The 19080-nt window shown below is 41.9% G+C and overlaps 1 protein-coding gene across 11 annotated transcripts in view; it reads left to right on the forward strand.

The window, feature by feature from the left end:
* GNB1 (G protein subunit beta 1) overlaps positions 1 to 18348 on the forward strand; it is a 76996-nt gene extending 58648 nt beyond the window's left edge. For 6 of the 11 annotated variants that reach the window (XM_053400701.1, XM_053400699.1, XM_053400705.1 and 3 more), the window contains 8 exons: positions 1178 to 1284; positions 2770 to 2833; positions 6949 to 7111; positions 10483 to 10549; positions 11678 to 11879; positions 12497 to 12713; positions 15485 to 15596; positions 16341 to 18348. In XM_053400701.1, coding sequence (XP_053256676.1) covers positions 1178 to 1284; positions 2770 to 2833; positions 6949 to 7111; positions 10483 to 10549; positions 11678 to 11879; positions 12497 to 12713; positions 15485 to 15591 — 927 coding nt within the window. In that variant the 3' untranslated portion in view covers positions 15592 to 15596; positions 16341 to 18348. Of the gene's footprint in view, positions 1 to 1177; positions 1285 to 2769; positions 2834 to 6948; positions 7112 to 10482; positions 10550 to 11677; positions 11880 to 12496; positions 12714 to 15484; positions 15601 to 16340 lie in introns of all 11 variants that reach the window. The other 5 variants (XM_053400707.1, XM_053400706.1, XM_053400709.1 and 2 more) reach the window with 5 other exon arrangements.
* Positions 18349 to 19080: the final 732 nt, after the last annotated feature.

Raw genomic sequence — 19080 nt, forward strand, 5'->3', positions numbered from 1 at the left:
AATGTGTTGAAGGCATTTATCTCCCTTTTACTAGTGTTTTCCTAGAAGATACGATTATTTTAGACAAAACCTGTAGCAGGGTTTTTAAAACCCTTATGGCAGTCTTTCCCAACATGGTGCTCTCCAGCTGTTTTGGACTACAGCTATCATCACCCACAGGCATCATGGGCAAATGTCAGGAATGATTGTGAGCTCAAGGGCACCAGATTGGGGAAGGCTGTTTTATGGCATGAAGTCAGAGGTCACTTCCATCAAGATGCATGAAATGATAGCCTCCATTGCTAGGTAGGAGTGTGAATGTATGGCTAATATACAAAACCAAAATAATATGGTTCCAGAAAAAGGGATGATGAAAGAACACCCACAATGCCTGTCATTTCTGGGGATATTTAAATATCTGCCCTTGACAAAAGCTGAGGGAAAAACATTCAGTCGAGCTAACATAAAGGCGCTGCGTTGGACTGGAATTATTAATTTTGAAATACTTTATAAGTGACCCTGTTATCTGTTGTATTTAAACCATAGAAGTTGGAGCAAATTTTATTTACAGCTGACTTAATGTTTTGTTTTTCAATGTCCCTTAATCTGGTTTGAATATTACGATAAATATATTGCTCACTTGAATTATACAAGAGTTCCAAGTCAGTACCAATAGATCTGATTTTGCTATGCAAGAGTTGGAACTATCTGGATTTATAGCAGTCCTTAAGTAAGTCAGAAAGCAGACAGTGAAAAATGAAGCAGTGGAAATGCCATGTGAGTACTTTTCTGCTTAAAAAAAACAACAACCCTGCAAGTTGTCTTTCAGTTCTGTGATAATTCTGAGGTGGGGAATCTGTGCCTTTCCCTATGTTGCTGGCTCCCAGTTTCCATCAGCCCTGTCCGGTATAACCAATAGTCAGGTGATGGGATGTTGTCCAGCAACATCTGGATGTTCCCAGGTTGCCCACCTCTGATAAATTATGCTTATACTAGAAGTTTGAAATGAGAAGCTTGTTTGGGAAGAAGCAGTAGTAAGCACCTTTCAGAGCATCTAGTAAGGTGTTTTGGTCAAGTTCTTTGGTGCAACAGGGAAAGAAATTCAAGAAGAGAGAGTAGTTTCATTTAATGCTTCTTCGGTCAGGAAATGCTTTTGCAGCTGACAGTTATAAATCTGTACAATTAACCTCCCATTTAGATCACAGCCAACATTGATCCAGTGGGTCGTATTCAGATGCGCACTAGAAGAACACTGCGGGGACACTTGGCTAAAATTTATGCAATGCACTGGGGCACTGATTCCAGGTGAGTTCCTGTGCTGCAGAAGGACCATCTTGAGTTGGTCACAACCTCTCAGCCTAATGATTGTGAGGATAAGATGGGGGGGGGGGAAACGATGTATGCTACTTTGAGCCTCTTGGAGGAAAGGTGGGATAAAAATGTATAAAAAAACGACTGGGCCTTGCTTGAAGGAATTCAAGAAGCAGACTGTAGACAGGCGGAGGGAGAGGAAATAAACTAGTGGCAGGAGGGTGAAATGAGGAAGGCAAAGATGACAAGGGATAACGTAAGTCCAGAAATTGCAGTTGCAACAGCAACACGTGTGTGTGTGTGTGTGTGTGTGTGTGTGTATCTGACTGCCAGTTTCTACTTTCCAACAGCCCTGGCAGAACTAAAATATAACCGTGGCATTTTTGGGATTCCCACTTGAAAATGTCACTTTTACCCCCAAAATGTGTTTCCTTTTACCCAAGACATAGATGTACATTTTACATAGGCAAGGTTCTGAAGGGCCATATGTTTGCCTAGCAGGAGAGATTTCCCGCTAGCACCACCACTTAGTCTTGTGTTTAAAAGTACAGGCAGTTACTTCATAGGGAATTTCATAATTCTGTTGCCCTACTCTAGTACCAAAGGAATTGAGCAACACTGAAAACCAATAACATTTGTTCATCTATGCCGGCAGCAAAACTGAAATCCATTTTTATATGTTGGTTTCTCCTTGCGTGGAAGAAATACAGATAGAAAATGCCTTATGGCTGCTCTAAAATTATTTTAAAATAATATTTCTGAAGCTCTCACACTTCTAAATATTCAGAGATCCAAAGCTGGCAGTCAGCAGGGTGAATATGCTGTTGTCATGGATTGCCAGAGCACAATCAATGTTCTCATAATTTTTTTTTTAATTAAATATTTGTATATAGTGGATTTGTCTGCTCATAGTTAATAGTGATTAAATCAGCAGAAACTGATGGGGGGGAGAGGGCTTTAATCTAATGAAAGCAATCTTACTAATTCACTTGAGCTTGTTTGTTCAAGTTAAATAATCTGCACTACTCTTAAGCACCTTACAGAACCCTAGATTTATCCTTAAGAATAGAAAAGACCTGGGAAGATGGTACATTAGAGGAAGTATGTCACTTCCAGTTGAATTCTGTCTGTTGCTTCCATTAATACAGTTTCGTAGGAAATGTGTTATATTGGAAACATTCACAGTGAGAGCCAGTTAAGTCCACTGATCAGTGGGCGACCTTGGTTGAAATATTTACTCCATCATGGGCTCCTTGGATGACTTTGGGCAGATCCCGCTGCCTCAATTTCTCAATATGTAGAAAGGACTTTCAATGGCAGCTTTAGATGATAATGGGAGTAAAGCATTTTGCATATCAAAATATACTGTTGAATTGATTAAGACTAATGTATTCCAATGTAATTTGTCTTCCTGCACTTCTGATGTATGCTTTGTTTACATTAAACTTTTTATCTCTTTTCCCTAACCTGCCCTTCCAGGCTTCTCGTTAGTGCATCACAGGATGGCAAGCTTATCATTTGGGACAGCTACACCACAAACAAGGTGAGAGCAATTAATAAGGTTCAATGACTTAATTCCAACTTGGCTAAGGGAGGAAAAGCAAACTACAGGAAGAACACTAATAAAACGAATCCTTCAGATTGTGTATTTTTGTTCGGCTTTTGTTTTATTCTGTGAAAGAAGGATCCCATGGAGGGGCAAATATAGACTAATTATAGACTAAAATAATAGCTCAGGGTCCCGTCCACCCCCCTCCCCCCTCTTTGAGAGATGAGAAGAGAGAAGCTAACTAGCGGGTTTGTTTTCTTAGAGACATAAGCTGTGTGGGGCAAAGAATAGCTTCTGTGGTTCTGGCCTTTATAGTGAAAACTGATGGGGATACTCAAGATAAGCCTTGGCATCCTGGGTGCAGTGGCATGTGACATGGATCTTGATTAGAACAGGCTTAATGCCTTTAACAGTGGTTAAACACTAAGTGATTTTGCATTTAGTTATGTGGGTACTGAAAGGAGAAAGCAAGCACTGTAGTGATTTATGAACTGAAAAGTATAGCTAGGCAAGAACAGAAAGTTGGACTTAACCATGAAGTGATGTTCTCATCAGCAGGGAATGGAGCTGACAAATGGAAGAAGGCAAGGCCCAAACCAGGGGGATGGGGTGGGATTGTTATGACCTTCCTGGAGATGAAAAGCATTCCAGTTACAGGAATTTACTTCAGCATAGAAATTGCTTATGAATTAAAAAAATAAAAAGGAAATCATTAACAAAAAATAGTTGTCAACAATTTAATAGTAGTTACAAAGAAAAAATAGAGGGACAGGAAGGAGAAATCCAACAGTGTACCTAAGAGTTAATGTGGGAAGTTGCATAGGTGAAATGCACAATGGATGGATCTGTCTGCTCTACACCCAGCTTCCCATTCTTGGGAGGTGGAGGAATAGACAGCAAACAGGCTGTCTAATATGTCATTTCAAGAGCATGAACACCAAAACAAAGAGAAATGAATAACTCTTTATAGCGCCTGTTGTGGGGCCCATATATGGAGGGGATAATTCAGCATGACCAAATTTGATGAGCTTTGAATGTCATTTGAGGATGGAGATTGACCTGTTGACCGCTTTGTGACTTTGGCCCAAGGCAGATGTGGTAGCCTTTCCGCGCGTGAAAAAAGGCTGTTACATCCATGTGTATCCACACCTGTGCATAATAAGTTAGCCAATGTGTTCCCTAACCCCTGTACTGATTATGCTTCTGGGGATTTCTTCCTTGCTCACCAATACTGGCAAATTGAGAGCCCAGGGTCCTGAGTAAGTCTAATGTAGACCTCGGGTGCTTGGCAAAAACTGTGTATATACTGTTCCTCATTCCTTGGTGAACACAATGAGGGGGGAATTGGTCTCCTGATACTGTCAGATTCACCTTTGTTTTTTTCTGGCATAGGGTGTGGCTGCAACCTTTGGACAGTGCTGACTTGGAGTGATCTCCGGGAATTCTTTTCAAGGAACAATACGAAGTCCACTTGACAGTGGATTTAACTATATTGGACTGGGGAATCACTGTCCCTACATTTAGCTTGACCTCATTGGCTGCTAAAGTGTAGGGAATAAAAATCTTGGCATCTAAGCTTGCATTTGTCATCAGGGGCAAAAACCTTAGTCAAATTCTATAAATGCAGAAACATACATTTTGATGAGTTGCGCATACCAGGAGTTCATTGGGTCAAAGGCTTGAAAACCTGAGCAATGGACATCCAATGCCACCTTAATGCCTAAGGATTAGGGGCTCATGAGATTTTAAATAGAAAAAGCTTTACCTTTAGTTGTATCTACAACTTTTGGAACCAAAATGCCAGAAATTAGTGTAGCAACAGGGCCATTCACTAGGGAGACCCTTCAAAATTCCTAATGGTTTGCATGAGGCAGTTCTTATTTAAGCTGTCAATATATAGAAGAGCTAACCAGCTCCTTGCTGTTGCCCTTGCAAACGATAGAGCAAACACTTTGTCACTAGTAACCTAAGGGTAAAAATGGTGGGGGAAACAGAAGAGGGCTTAGAGAACCCTTTTGCTTTCCCCCCCATCTGTAGTTGCCCTGCTCTCTTGGCACCTGTGGGCAATAGTTAGCAGCAGATACCATTTTATGAATTTCTGGGGCACTGCAGAATGTCATGGAGTGTTTCTAAGTAATGCACCTCACATTAATTGGTCTGCAATAACTTACTACAGTCACTTACAGCAGATCAGAACCCCTATGTTTACAGTGAAAAGATAGGGGAGAAAAATTACCCTGTGGCTATGATTGTAATGAGGTAACTAATCTGCATTACAGTGTTACTTTCCTGTTTCAGTGGGCAGGGAGGGGGGAGAAATGAACACTTGTTCCCCCATACAGTCGTACCTCAGGTTAAGAACTTTGCTTCAGGATGAGAACAGAAATCGTGCTCCGGCGGCACGGCAGCAGCGGCAGGCCCCATTAGCTAAAGTGGTGCTTCAGGTTAAGAACGGACCTCCAGAACGAATTAAGTTCTTAACCTGAGGTACCACTGTATTCTATATTTGCTCATGCCATCCACAAGCTTCAAGATGGTATTATGAAAGTCAAGTGACTATGCAGTTCCCCAGTATTTGTCCTCCCGTGTGATCAAGCATAATTGCATACCTCCAAGAAGATCAAACGTTCTGAGATGGAAAACTTACCAGAGTCCTGTTGTCAAATTACAGGCTATTGTCCTATTTATCTCTCGCCCCCTTGTTCCCCCAGCCCCACCAAAAAAGGATAAGGAGACTTTTGTCAGTAAAGGGTATTAATCAAATCCAGGAAATTGGATGACAGTTCTGCAATAACCAGAATGTAGTTTTAGATTAGTATTTTTATAAGTCTTTGGCTAGATTACACATACGAAGTCATGTCTAAATATATCTCTAGCAACACTGCTGTAGCTAAGCAGTCTTGCACTTGTGCTGGATGTGATGGTGGTCCTAACAAAGAAGATGCCCGTAAAAAAGTGCCCTCTTCCAGTGATGCGGTTATGAGCAACCACTTTGAGGCATTTCATTGGCTGCCAGGGAGGGGATATATTCTTTGGTGATTAAATAGCTGTATTTTTAGTAATGAAGGATCACACCTATTGCAGTGACGTGCTCAACTAACATGTGCTGGGTCTTGGTTTTTTTTCTTCTTTTAATCCCTAAGAGAGAAAATGTAAAAAAAAAAAAAACTTCAAGGGCTTTATTTCATAGTAAATCTCAGGGACAAACAAACAAATGCAGCAGCCGTGGCTCATGGAGCTTATAAGCATGAAAGATGGGGAAGTTTTGGTGAGAAAAGGTAGAATTAAGCCGAGTTGAAAAAGCTTAGACTTGAAATGTGGAAATGTTACCGTTGTTGAAAGCAAAAGAAATTTCAAATGCAGACTCTGACAATATGTAGTTGGAGTTGGGGAAAAAGCACAGAAGCCTGGGCTTCTGAAAATGTGATATTGATGGCTGGGAATGGGAAATTTTCCAATAATGGATGCAGGCTCCAAAAATATGGCCTTGGCTAGACAATTTGAAACCTCCCTCAAATCCTCTTTGCAACCACCATGTGAACATAGAGCTTGGGACTCTGTTTCTTGTAAACTTAATCTACTTCATGTAGCTATTTCTTACAGCCAGGTTTCTGTCTAGTACTTTATACAGGAACACAAGAAGAGCCTGCTGGATCATGTAGGCCAACACCCTGTTCCCCACATTGGCCAACCAGACGCCTATGGGAAGCCCACAAGCAGGACATGATGGAAATAATCCTTTCCTGCTGTTGTTTCCCAGCAATCTTTAGATGTTCTCTGCCTCTTGTATTGTTTTAAAAAGGTTTTTAAGGATGTTCTGCAAATGTTGGAAGGCAGTATACAAATTGACAAGTAATATTTATTCTGGAGCATGTAACCTTTTGCACAGTTCTACTTTTGTTTTAGTGGGGTTTCTGCAGGAGAATTATCTGGTGGGTTATTCCCCCCACCCCAAAGTCAGATCTGTTTCTCTCCCACTACACTGCATTTAACTGTTAGCAAAGGAAAATAAATCTACAGCCTGGGTTGGCCACCTTTCTTTACCTCTTAATAATGGGCAAGGAACCTAACAAAATGGCAGCTTTACCCCCTCTTTTTTTCCATTCTAGGTCCATGCTATTCCCTTGCGTTCATCCTGGGTAATGACTTGCGCATATGCTCCATCTGGAAACTATGTGGCCTGCGGTGGTCTTGATAACATTTGTTCCATTTACAACCTGAAAACACGTGAAGGCAATGTACGTGTAAGCCGTGAACTGGCTGGCCATACAGGTGAGCGTGTTTTTGCTTCAGTTAGCTCTACAACATGGGTAGGCAAACTAAGGCGCGGGGGTCAGATCTGGCCCAATCGCCTTCTAAATCTGGCCTGCGGACGGTCCAGAAATCAGTGTGTTTTTACATGAGTAGAATGTGTCCTTTTATTTAAAAGGGTTATTTGTGGGGCATAGGAATTCTTTCACATTCCCCCCCCCAAAATATAGCTTGGCCCCCCACAAGGTCTGAGGGACAGTAGACCACCCCCCTGCTGAAAAAGTTTGATGACCCCTGCTCTACAACATGCCTTCAACATATCTTTTTAAACAGTGTCTCTCCCCCCCTCCCGTGGCATCTCTTGAAAGACTGCCTTACATCTTGCTTGCGTGTGACACATGGCTTTCACCAACCTAGTGATATTTATTTCTGCCACCTTCCCCCTCCTCACATTTTCACCTTAAAAAACAAAAGCACAAAAGCTAGGGGACAAATTTAGCAATAAATCCATAGTTTTACAGGCAGTTACGTTACTAAAAAGCATTAATGGTTTCCCTTGCCTTCTGTAAATCTTGTTGTCTAGACATTCCTCCCAAAACTGGTCTTTAAAAAAAAAAAGCAAACATTGCCACATCCAGCACTATATAAACTAAAAATAATCTTTATGTAGCAAACATTATGATAGGTGCTTAAGCATTTTGTTTCCTTATTTTCCAGTACCATGGTCAGGTTCCTTTATTTGATAAATGAAAATCCTGAAGTATTCTCTTCTAAAGACTGAGCATCTGTTTCCAAATGTATTATTGGAACTTTTGTCAGGCTTTGGTTGGTCTGTGTGTGTGCTGCTCTATGCCCATTGTTCCACTATGAGCTAAATGGTTTGTGTGCCAGCTAACTGGCATGACTACCTCCAGGGAATCCTGAGTGCTGTAATTTGTTGAGAGGCCTGAGAATTCTGTGTTGAAGATTCCTACTCCACCCTCAAACTACAGTTCCCAGGATTCCCTGGAAAGGGGAATAATTGTGTAGCCGCTTCATGGTGTAGATCAGGGGTCTGCAACCTTTAAGACAAAAAGAGCCACTTGGACCCGTTTCCGAAGAAAAAAAAACTGGGAGCCGCAAAACTCGTCATTATAAAAATAACTTTTTTGTCACTTTTTTATTATTTCTTTGTTTGACCCCTCAGAATTACTCCTCCTCATAGAAATAAACGTTAAATTAACAAGTTACCTTTTTGTGTGTGTGTGTTCTTCACTCCCCTTCAAAACAGTGACCAGTGTACACGCCCCCTTTCAATGCAGTGACCAGCGTACATGCCCCTTACAATGTAGCGGGCGGGCGGGCGGGTGGGCGGGCAGGTGACGTCGGGACGGTGCGTGACTAACGCACGAACCGCCCCCATGCAACGTCACAGCCAGTACAGCGCCCGCCACAGTGGGGAGTGTCGGGGTGCACAGTGCGCCTCCTCCCCTCGCTAGTATCCGCCCCGGAGCCGCGGCAAAGGTGTAAAAGAGCCACATGCGGCTCCGGAGCCGCGGGTTGCTGACCCCTGGTGTAGATGTTCATCTGGACAGCAGAGGGAGATAGCAAAAGAGCTAGTCTCTTAGATATGCTGAGTCCTCTGGTGTTGATGTATTGCCTGTGTGGACTTTGGAACTGAGTTTCCTGCCTTTACTTAGACGCTGGTGCTCCTTGGTGTACTTTTATGCAAATGGGCACCATATGTAACATTCAGTGAAGCCCCCACAAAGTTTCAGTTTGCTCCTGAAATCAGTAGTAATACTTCAGATGAGCTGCAGAAGAGAACTGGCTCACGAGGAATTCCATCTTGCAAGGTTACAGATTCCTGCCCCCTCCCCCTGCCACCTCTCCCAGAGCTATGTCACATTTTTACGCCGTCTTTTGTTTCTGTAAAAGAACAAAATCTCAAGGTGCGGCCAAGCGCAGAGGCCTCTTCCTCCAGAGGTTGCCAGCTTGGCTCCGGAAAAACCTTTAACAGTTCTTAAGAGGAAACCTCAGGCGGGCTCTGTGTCTTGCTGGCTTTCCACCGCTGCAAGGCTTTACTGATACAGGCTAAAGGGAGCTCTCTGAAAACTGCTCACAGAGGGGAACTAAGGTTACTCGGCAATGAATAGTTATTTATAATCCAGCAAAGCCAAAGTGTTCAGAACTCTCAATTTAATGTAATGAATAACAAATGCCGTATTCAAACTGGTGTTTGTGTGCATTTCTTGCATCGTCTTTTAGCTGCTTCATAGGAACTCTGTGCTATTACAGTACCTATGAGCAGTTAAAACTGATTCTTGGCAGTTTTGATAATGCAGGCAAATCATGTTCACAAAAAAAGCTCTTCGTAGGAGGCAAAAGAGAAAAAGAGTGAATAGCTGTTGTGATGGGATTTTTGTTTTGTTTGATCAACCTTTTCTTTGAGCATAAGGAGAGGACATCTGATAGGCCTGTACTTCTGGTGAACTGCTGTTTGACACAGCGCTAGCTACTTTCAAAAGCGGCCGTAGCCTTTGCATTCTGGAATTATGGTCTCTGCTGAATTGGTCTGTCCATATAACTAGTTTATTACAAACATAGTTCAAGGAGCTTGGGGTGAGGGCAAAGTGGCCAGTCATGTTAGTAACAGCTATGGGACCAGGCCTCAGAAGTTGATGTGTTTAATCTGTGATTCTAAGAAGCAATACTGCGATGTACAGCAGGAAAAAGTTCAGAAAAGAAAAACTGAAATGATCAAGGGGCTGGAGCAACTCCCCTGTGAGAAAAGGTTATAACATAGTGGGGGCTTTTTAGCTTAGAAAAAAAGAAAGTAAGGCAGGGCATGATAGAGGTGTGTAAAATTATGCATGGTGTGAGAAAAGTAATTCAATTCTTCGCAGAGCATGTAATTCAAGCTATGAAATTCACTCCCCCTGGAGGCAGTGGTGGCCACTAACTTGAATTATTATGACAGAAGATTAGGCAAGTTCATGGAAGATAAGGCTATCAGTGAATGTGATCCAGGATGGTTATGTTCTATCTCAAGAGTTTGAGTCAGTCTGCTCCTGAATACCAGTTGCTGGAAATCATAAGTGGCGAGAGTGCTGTTGTGCTCAGCTCCCTGCTTGAGGGCATCTGGTTGGCCACTGTCAGAGGTGTTGAATTAGTTGGGCCTTTGGCCTGATCCAGCAGGGCTTTTCTTATGTTCTTATAATACTTTACTGTGTGAAAGCTTTTCCAGAAATACGCTAAAGATGCTTGGGGTCCCTTGGCCCTGGCCTACATCTTCGTCTTGGTGTTGAAGAAAAGAAGGTGGGAGTTAACAAAAACAATGGGTATGAGATGCAAAAAGGAATTGTCCATATTTAATCACATTTCTTTCTTTTTTAATCCTCTTCCTGCTGCAGGTTACTTGTCATGTTGCCGTTTTGTGGATGATAATCAAATTGTTACCAGCTCTGGAGATACCACTTGGTAAGGCACACACCAATAGTGCTACTGTAGAGATTGGCTTATATGCTAAACAAACTTAGGAAGCACCTTTTTTCTAGTGTCTATTCCCTGCTTTGCTCGCTTTCAACTATCGGGGAGATTTAATAAGCATTGATCTTTAGGACTTGCCAGTTTGAGAACAGGACAGCTTAAGCATAGCTTTCCTTCCCATGAATTCTATTCCTGTTTGCATGTGCGAATGTAGCATGCACATTTAATGTTAGGATAAATAGATTCAGAAAACTGAAGTTACAAAAAACACACAAGAAGAGTTTTGTAGACTAGACTCAATATTTTTACTGCTATAGCCTTGCAATCTTCACTGAGATGGGTGCTGCAGCTGTTAATAAAGCATATTTGTTTTGTTTGTGTGGGGGTTGTGTTCCAGGACATTGAGTGTGATGACAGAGCATATATAAGCTTGCCCCTGCTCCCATTTCCTGCCACTTCTGGGTTCGTGGTGATGCGGGAGTGCACAGTTGCGCATGCCTTGAACGTGCACAAAATGGTCACTACCTGTATGCAGTTTCTTAGGGCTCTTCATTCCTTTGAGAAAGAGAGCTCTAACTGTAAAGAAAATGAGTCTCCCATCTGGAAAAAGTCTACTTGCCTGTGTGTTAAGAATGTTTTCATAGGATCTTCAAAACATGCTGGTATCTAAGGTGGCAGATTCACTGTTTTATTTTTTACTGTAAACTTCCCTCAGATCTTCATGTTACCCCTCTGTCTGTTATATGTTCATCTGAGAGTGTACTTCCTAGTATAGTTATGCACCCTGAAGTGCCTCTTTCCCCCCCCCTTTTCCATTTTTAAATGGAAGAGCACTCCTGTCATGTGTGTCCTCACCTTTAATCTGCCCATATGAAGGCCTACCACCTCAGTGCAAGCAAGGCTAAAGTGAATCACTATTTTAGACAAACCACAGTGTCTCGGCCTTATTTTCCCTAGTGTTATTTCCTAGTATTGCTTTTCTTTTCCTTTCCTAGATTTCTGTTACTGAGTTAATAATATGTAAACAAACAATTGGAAGCACTATATAAATGCTTGCTTGTTTTACTATGATGGTCACCCTTTTCATTTTGGATTCTCCTTAAACCTTTTCTCCACCAGCGCCCTTTGGGACATAGAAACAGGCCAGCAAACAACCACATTTACTGGTCATACCGGAGATGTCATGAGCCTGTCCCTCGCTCCTGATTCCAAATGTTTTGTTTCTGGTGCCTGTGATGCCTCTGCAAAGCTGTGGGATGTCCGAGAAGGGATGTGCCGGCAAACCTTCACTGGGCATGAATCAGACATCAATGCCATCTGTGTACGTAAGAACTTTATGGAGAGGAGATGGGATTTTGACAATGTGTCTGTCTTCATGCATAGCAGGTGGCTGGCAGTTACTATGGACATCTTCTTAGTAAACTGTCTGTTTTATTAATTTGTAAAATACTATTCCAAAATTGATCATAAAAACAATTATTTTATTCCATGAGTGGTATCCAGCTAATTTCCACTTGCCCAGCAGAACATCACCCCCTTGCTTGCTCTCCCTGTGCATGCCCTGTGTCCTCCCCACATTTGCTCCAAAGGTTTTGGGGAACCCCTAGAAGAGAAATAGCGGGTAGGAGAGTGGGGAAGTTCTATTGCACAAGTGGAAATCCTTGCATTGACAGAATGCATTACTATCCAGCTATGCTGGATACCACCCCATATTTCCATATGAAAAATGAACACATCCTTCTTGTTATCACATTAAATTGCTCCTATAAATAGCTCAACCCAAATATTTACATATATCTGCCCATTATTCTGGTATTGGAAAATCACGAGATCTTCTTGATGGAACTTGAAACAGCTTCCCAGCTGTTGTTGAAGCCTCTTCCAGACTAGAGCATCTTTCCTGTGTGTTACATCCTTGTTTCTCTTTTTTCTCTCAAGTTCTTCCCAAATGGCAATGCGTTTGCCACGGGCTCTGATGATGCCACATGCCGGCTCTTTGATCTCCGTGCTGACCAAGAGCTGATGGTTTATTCCCACGACAACATAATTTGTGGCATCACCTCTGTAGCTTTCTCCAAGAGCGGCCGTCTCCTCCTAGCTGGCTATGATGACTTCAACTGCAATGTGTGGGACACACTCAAAGCTGACAGAGCAGGTAATGCTTCTAGTGTCTCTTGGACTAAAAATAGGGACTGGGGAAAGAAATGTGTGTGATTATGGAACAAGCAGAGTGTTTGAACAAAAGAGGGTGAAGTAAGCAACAAGATGGAGAAGAAAGAATAGAGAACTGAAGCAGTGCTCCCAATTGTTGAGTGGAAGTGGGGGGAATCAAATCCATGATCCTCAACTTCGGACACTTGCCTATTATTATTATTATTATTATTATTATTATTATTATTAAACTAACATTCACCCTGGGCAGGTCACACCATTATGACACAATATTTAAAACCGTTTAAAACAAGTTAACAGTCACAAAAATAACGTGGGTCCTAAAAATACCTAAAGGATGAAAAGCCAGGGTCAAAAGGTGTGTCTTCAACATTCACCAGAAACTGTATAATGAAGGTGTTGGACACACCTCTGTGGAGAGTAAGTTACACAACTTAGGGGCTGCCACAGAGAATGTCCTCTGCTAGGCTTGGACCACCACCACCCAAGTCTCTTAGGGCAGAGGAACGATCAAGAGGGCTCCTTTTGCTGCTCTTAGCACCTAAGAGGGTCTGTGGGGAAGGAGAGAATCAGGTATTGGGGCCTAAGTCATTCAGAGCTTTAAACACTGGTGTGAGCACCTTGAATTGAACCCAGAGACAAACTGGCAACCAGTGCAACTGTTTTAAAATAGGTTATATGCAATCTAAATGGAACCCCAGCAGAAATCTGACTGCTATTGAAGGTTCCAAGTTGTCTTCAAGGGCCACGTAGAACTTACTGCAATTTTAGTCAGATTAGGGGCCCCCCTATAGCATCCAAAAACAAAAGTTAAGACAGCCACTCCCCTCTGGTAATTTGAGTGCTAACCTGGGGCACCCTAGGCTAGCGAAGGCATGGCAGTGGTAAAAATAACCTGAAGCCAAGCTACACAATCAGCAAAATAATATGGTTCAAATCTTGCTGAACCACATCACATCAGATGGTAGCTGTGGGAATCCATATAAAACCATATCGTACTTACTCAACCTGTCGATTCTGGGCAGGTAATGATCCAAATAAGATACAGAAATAGCCTAGATTCTACAAAACAGACACCTGAAGCCCATATTGACTGCCCCATATTGACTTCCCATCAAAGAAATCAGAAAGTGAGCGCAGGTGAATAAGCACACACTTTGGACCTCGGAGAGTGAAAGGATGAGTGTGTGTGCTCGCGTGCATGTTCCATATTGTGGCTAACAAAATGGAAGTGGTTCACCATTGCTCCAAAGAACTAGCACCTGTGCAGTATTAATGTTTTGACATTACCTCATGAGGATTCATATGAAGAATTGTCAGTTCTGTTGCATAAAAATACTTAACTGATGTTTAAAATTCATGCTGTGAGTTTTTTGTTTGTTTGTTTGTAAGGTACAGTACCAGTAACTCAGTTAATGATTTGTAGCTGCTGATTTTTATGAACTTAAAATACTGCGCTCAGCAAAATGCTCCCTCTCTTAATGGAATTTATTTTATGTTCCTGCCCTTAAACATTGCTTCCAGAGCTTCCACTGTTCATGTACCTTATCTTGACACTCCCCCCCCTTTTGGTATTTACTAATTATAATGGTGGGGGATCTGTCGTGTAGCCCCAGAAACCATACCCTCCCACAACAGAGGAGCCAGTACTTGTCTGCTTGATATTACTGTTCAAAGAAGAGAAGAAATGTGGAAGAACATGGCAATTTCTTTAAAAGAAAGCTGCCTCTTTACTGTGCTGCATCGTAACAGAGCAGCCCTTCCAGCAGCTGGTCCTTGCTAGCTCTTTAGTTTCTTGAGTGAGCATACATTGTCTTCAGTCATAAACACCCTGTTCATTTTGACAATTATCTGCACCAAAATAGCCCCCTTCCATTTGGACCTGGTTTCTGTGTGGCAGCATGCACAGTGGAACCTCTGTTTGCGACCATAATTCGTTCCGGAGGTCAAAACGGGTTGCTGGGAGAGGCACTGTTGTGCGCAGGCACGAATGGTGATTGTCCACTTCTGTGCATGCGCAAATGGCAGTCGCCGCTTCTGCTCATGCGCAAATGGCGGCAAACCCGCAGTTACTTCCAGGTTTGCCGCAGTCGCAAACTGGAATGACCATAAGAAGAGGCGGTGGTAAGTAGAGGTTTGATTGTATTCTCCAACATGCCATTGGTCTCCAGGCTTTGGCTATCTCTCATAATGTGTAGGATTCTGGTGCTTGAGGCTTAGATGCTGCTGACTTAGACTTCCTTGAGGTTTCTGTTGCTGCCCTTTTATGCCTTGTGCAGACGGCTTCACTCTTTGGCTTTTTAGTGTGACAACCGGCTTGGAACCATGATGGGCTGCAATTTGTTTGTACTCACTTGCTTTAGCTGAAAGCTCCAGAACGTCTCCAATTGAGATCCTATGTACAAGAGTTTCTCTGCAAATGTCATAGTACGGGCAGCCCTTGATGTGCAAGGAGATATGCTTGTCCAAAGCTTTCTCCTTTCACTCAGTTTAGCAGAGAGGTTTGTACATCTGGGGCATTGCCATGTGCATAAAGAACCTCCAGACTGGAACAGCTGAGTAAACCTGTTGAAAAGGGAGCGCTTGTACATCACTGTCATTGAAAGTTGCTTTCTCCCAATTACCAAAGAACAACTTAAATCCTGAGAGCCAAGTAACAGGCTCCACTTATACTTTTTTATTTTTTTGCATATTGATGTTGGAAGATGCAGAACCTGAAACTCTTTTGCTCTTGTTTCTCTGTTCAATTTCTAGGCGTCCTAGCTGGCCATGATAACCGTGTCAGTTGCTTAGGTGTAACTGATGATGGCATGGCGGTGGCAACAGGATCGTGGGATAGCTTCCTCAAGATCTGGAACTAAAGTCTGTAGGTACCTTAAAAAAAAAAAAGATTGGGGGGGCGGGTCTAACATGCTCTCTCCCTACCCCACCCCTTTCTCTCACACACTGAGGCTGTCTCCTCTTTCTAGGCTTCTATGATTGGGATGTGTTGTTCATGAAGTGTAAAGTGCTCATTGGCTTACAAAGCTTGATGGCTCCAGGATGCCAGTTGTTGGCTAACCACAGTGGGAGAGTGCTGTTATCCTCTTCTGCTTCTGAGCTACCCAATGGCATCTGATTGGCCTTTGTAGGAAATAGAATGCTGGACTACCTAGGTCTTTGGTCTGATCCAGCAGGACTCTTACATGTAGACGTTCAAGGGTGTTCACATTGAAATATTTTCCCCCCCAACTCTTCTCACCCCCAGGCAGGTGTGGGAGCTGTGCGTAGAAGCAGCCTGGTGTCCATAAAATGATTTAATCCAGAGTACATAATACAGATTAAATGTCCTTGTTAATGTAAATCCGGGCCTCTCTTAACATGCTGAGTTGATGCTTGAGCGAATTCCAAGTAGTGTGTAAATAAATGTGTTGTATCGTTACATAGCTGTGAAACTAGCTTTTGATAGGAAATGAATAGGGTAATGGATTTAATATCTGGAAAAAAATCTTAAGTATAAATGCAAGGTCCAGGTTGGTTTTAAAATAATTTGGAAGAGAGGAAAAGGATTAGCATTAGAAGTTACTGATGATGATCATTAACAAAACCTTTTGTATGTGTTCTGTGTCAGAATAGCAGTGGACTCCACGCTGACTGGAAGACTTTTCCAACGGTTGAAAATTTAAAATAATGTATCCAATCCAACCATACTAACTTGGACACCCCCCTTTGCCTCCCCCCTCCCATCTTACCCAGCCACCAAAGGGCAAGATCTTTCACGTCTCCTACTGCTGAAATGAAGAGCACAATTATCTCTAAAAGAAGAATTTCTGTGGTTATATACAAAATAGAAAAAGAAGTAAAATTGTGCATTCCTTTTGGGACCACCTTTCGTCTAGAAAACTAAAGGAAAAAAACACACTTTGTTTAAGCATGTCCAGACAAAAAATGAGAAAAAAAATCATTGTGAAGCAGACAACTTTTAACTTTCACTGTAGTTTAAAGATTGCAAACCATTGATTTGGTTTTACTGACTTTATGAGTTGGGGGTGGGAGGGCCTTGTTTTATCTCACTTTCAAACTTTGAAGTCGTGTTTGTAGCAGGGTTGATATCTACTTTTTGTCCATATTTCCATTTCCTTTTTTTTTTCTTTCGTGCAATTTGATTTTATGGTCAATTGTTGAGCCAAGCCAAGACAAGGGAGTCCAAACCCAGATACATCTGGGATTGTTAATGCTGTAAATTTAGTCCCTGAAGTCTTTTTATTATTATTATTATTTCTGTCTTAGTGTCACAAATTGTTGCACAAATACTGCATATATAGGATAATGTTAAGATAACCAAGCACACGCTGTACATGGTATTGAATGTTTTTTTTAAAATCACCTTTTATGGGTAACAAAATGCAAACTCTAGTTTTTTCCACCCCACCTCACATGTTATTACTCTCTTATTTTGGCATAATATGGATTTCTTATGCCCACTTGGAGGGTGCTTCATAGCCTAACACTACCCCATAATCTCAATAAACAAACAAGATTCTGTGGATTTGGGCTTTTTCGGGGGGGTGGGAGGTGTTGAAAAGAGAAACCTGTTCAGCGCTTGGCTATTCCATCAATTCTTTGTGTATGAAACAATGTACAAATTAATGTTTTTGGAAATAATTATCTTAAAAAAAAACTTTCTAAGTTAAACAAGAACAATGGAAAGAGAGAAAATTTGTTTTGGTTTGCCATATTGGGTTGGATTACTCTTTAGAATCGCATGCTGTAGAAATGCTCAAGTGCATATGAGACTAATGTGTCCTTATGTGTTTTCTTTCAAGAAATAACCTGTTTTTTGTTTTGTTTTTTAATTTGGAAAAAAAGCTGTAACCATTGCTGATCTCCTCATTTACTGTTGCTACTCTGTGCATTAAAACAAAAGGATGGAAAGTACTGAGCTATGCACATTCTGGAGTAGTGTGATAGATAAATCACTATTCTTAATTTGAAAGGAAAAGGAAAAAAACCCCAACCACTTACTTTAAACAATCACTGTAGATTTGATTCTAGGGTGGGGAAGGGAGAGGAATAACATGCTTTTAAATTCCTAACATGCCTGTTGACTTTAGTCAAAGGAGCCCTTTTTATCAGGTTAGATTTTCCTTTCCCCTAACAAGCAACCATTCCTGGCTTTGTGTTTTGAAAATGAAAGAAAAATACAAAAAAAACCTAAACAGCGCTTTGGGCAGCAAATTACTCTGTCTAACGTTGTTCCTCTCTTTTTCACTGTACTGGAATTCTCCCCCCACCCCTTTGCTACAGCAATGGCTATTATCCATTTTGGGGTGTGTCTCTTCCTCTCCCCACCCTCCCTCTGGCAACACTCTGTACAAAATGTGCTGTAATTGTGCGTTTTTAGGCCTGGATTTGGCATTTCAAAAAACAACAAAAAATGAAGAAAAAAACCCCTCTTCTTCCCCTGCGCCCTCCCCCCTTTATGGAACTATTCTCAGTAGAGCTTTCTCCACACCCTTGTATCCTTCACCTTTTGTATTTAATTTTAAAGTCAGTGTACTTCAAGAAAGCTGGATGCAAGATAGATACTATATTAAAATGTACTGTTATTTAAGATGTAATAAAGCAGTTTGACATGAGTTGTCTTGGGCCGCTTGTTTTTCTCTCCCAAGTTGGAACTGAGATCATAATGGTTCCAAAACAGCAGCCAACCTTATTGTACATTGCCCTCAACTCTTTCAAGCAGGAGTCAAAACTGCAACTTCAAATTAACTAAGAAATCCCCCACATCCGGAGTTGGAATGGAATATTCTTGAGGTCATATGAACTGTTGACCTGAAGTGGAGTGTGAGGAGGTGGTAGGTTGGTCTTCTAGAACATGGTTTATTGCCTAGAGCATTGTCATCCCTCTGCTTCAGAAGAAAACGTGTTGGGGTAATGCTGTTTGCTTAGAGTATGTCTTTTGGATCCCCTCCAACCTCAGTTTTATCAATTTATACGCAATATCTATGCCTGTTACCCGCCTTATGCCCTTGTCGTTAACTTAGTATTAATGATAGTCACTTTCTCAACCCCCTCCAAAAAAACCCCACAACTTACTACAACAGTAAGACCTGCAATAAATCCAGCATAAAGACAAAATAGAAAAATGTAAACTCACCCCAGGGATGCACTCCATTGTCTCCTGAGGCAGATGGATGCAGACAAAAAAGAGGCCTGAAATGTCCCACCAACTGAAGGAAGCCGCAGATAATTAAAAGCCCAAGGTCTGGCTGAAAAGAAATGTGTTTGCCTTGCACCTAATGATGGTATCAGGAGAGCCTCCCTGGGGTGATATTTCCACCAGTGGGGAGCCACCTCTGAAAAGGCCT

Source organism: Podarcis raffonei, chromosome 8, assembly GCF_027172205.1.
Source record: "Podarcis raffonei isolate rPodRaf1 chromosome 8, rPodRaf1.pri, whole genome shotgun sequence".
NCBI classification, from domain to species: Eukaryota; Metazoa; Chordata; class Lepidosauria; order Squamata; family Lacertidae; genus Podarcis; species Podarcis raffonei.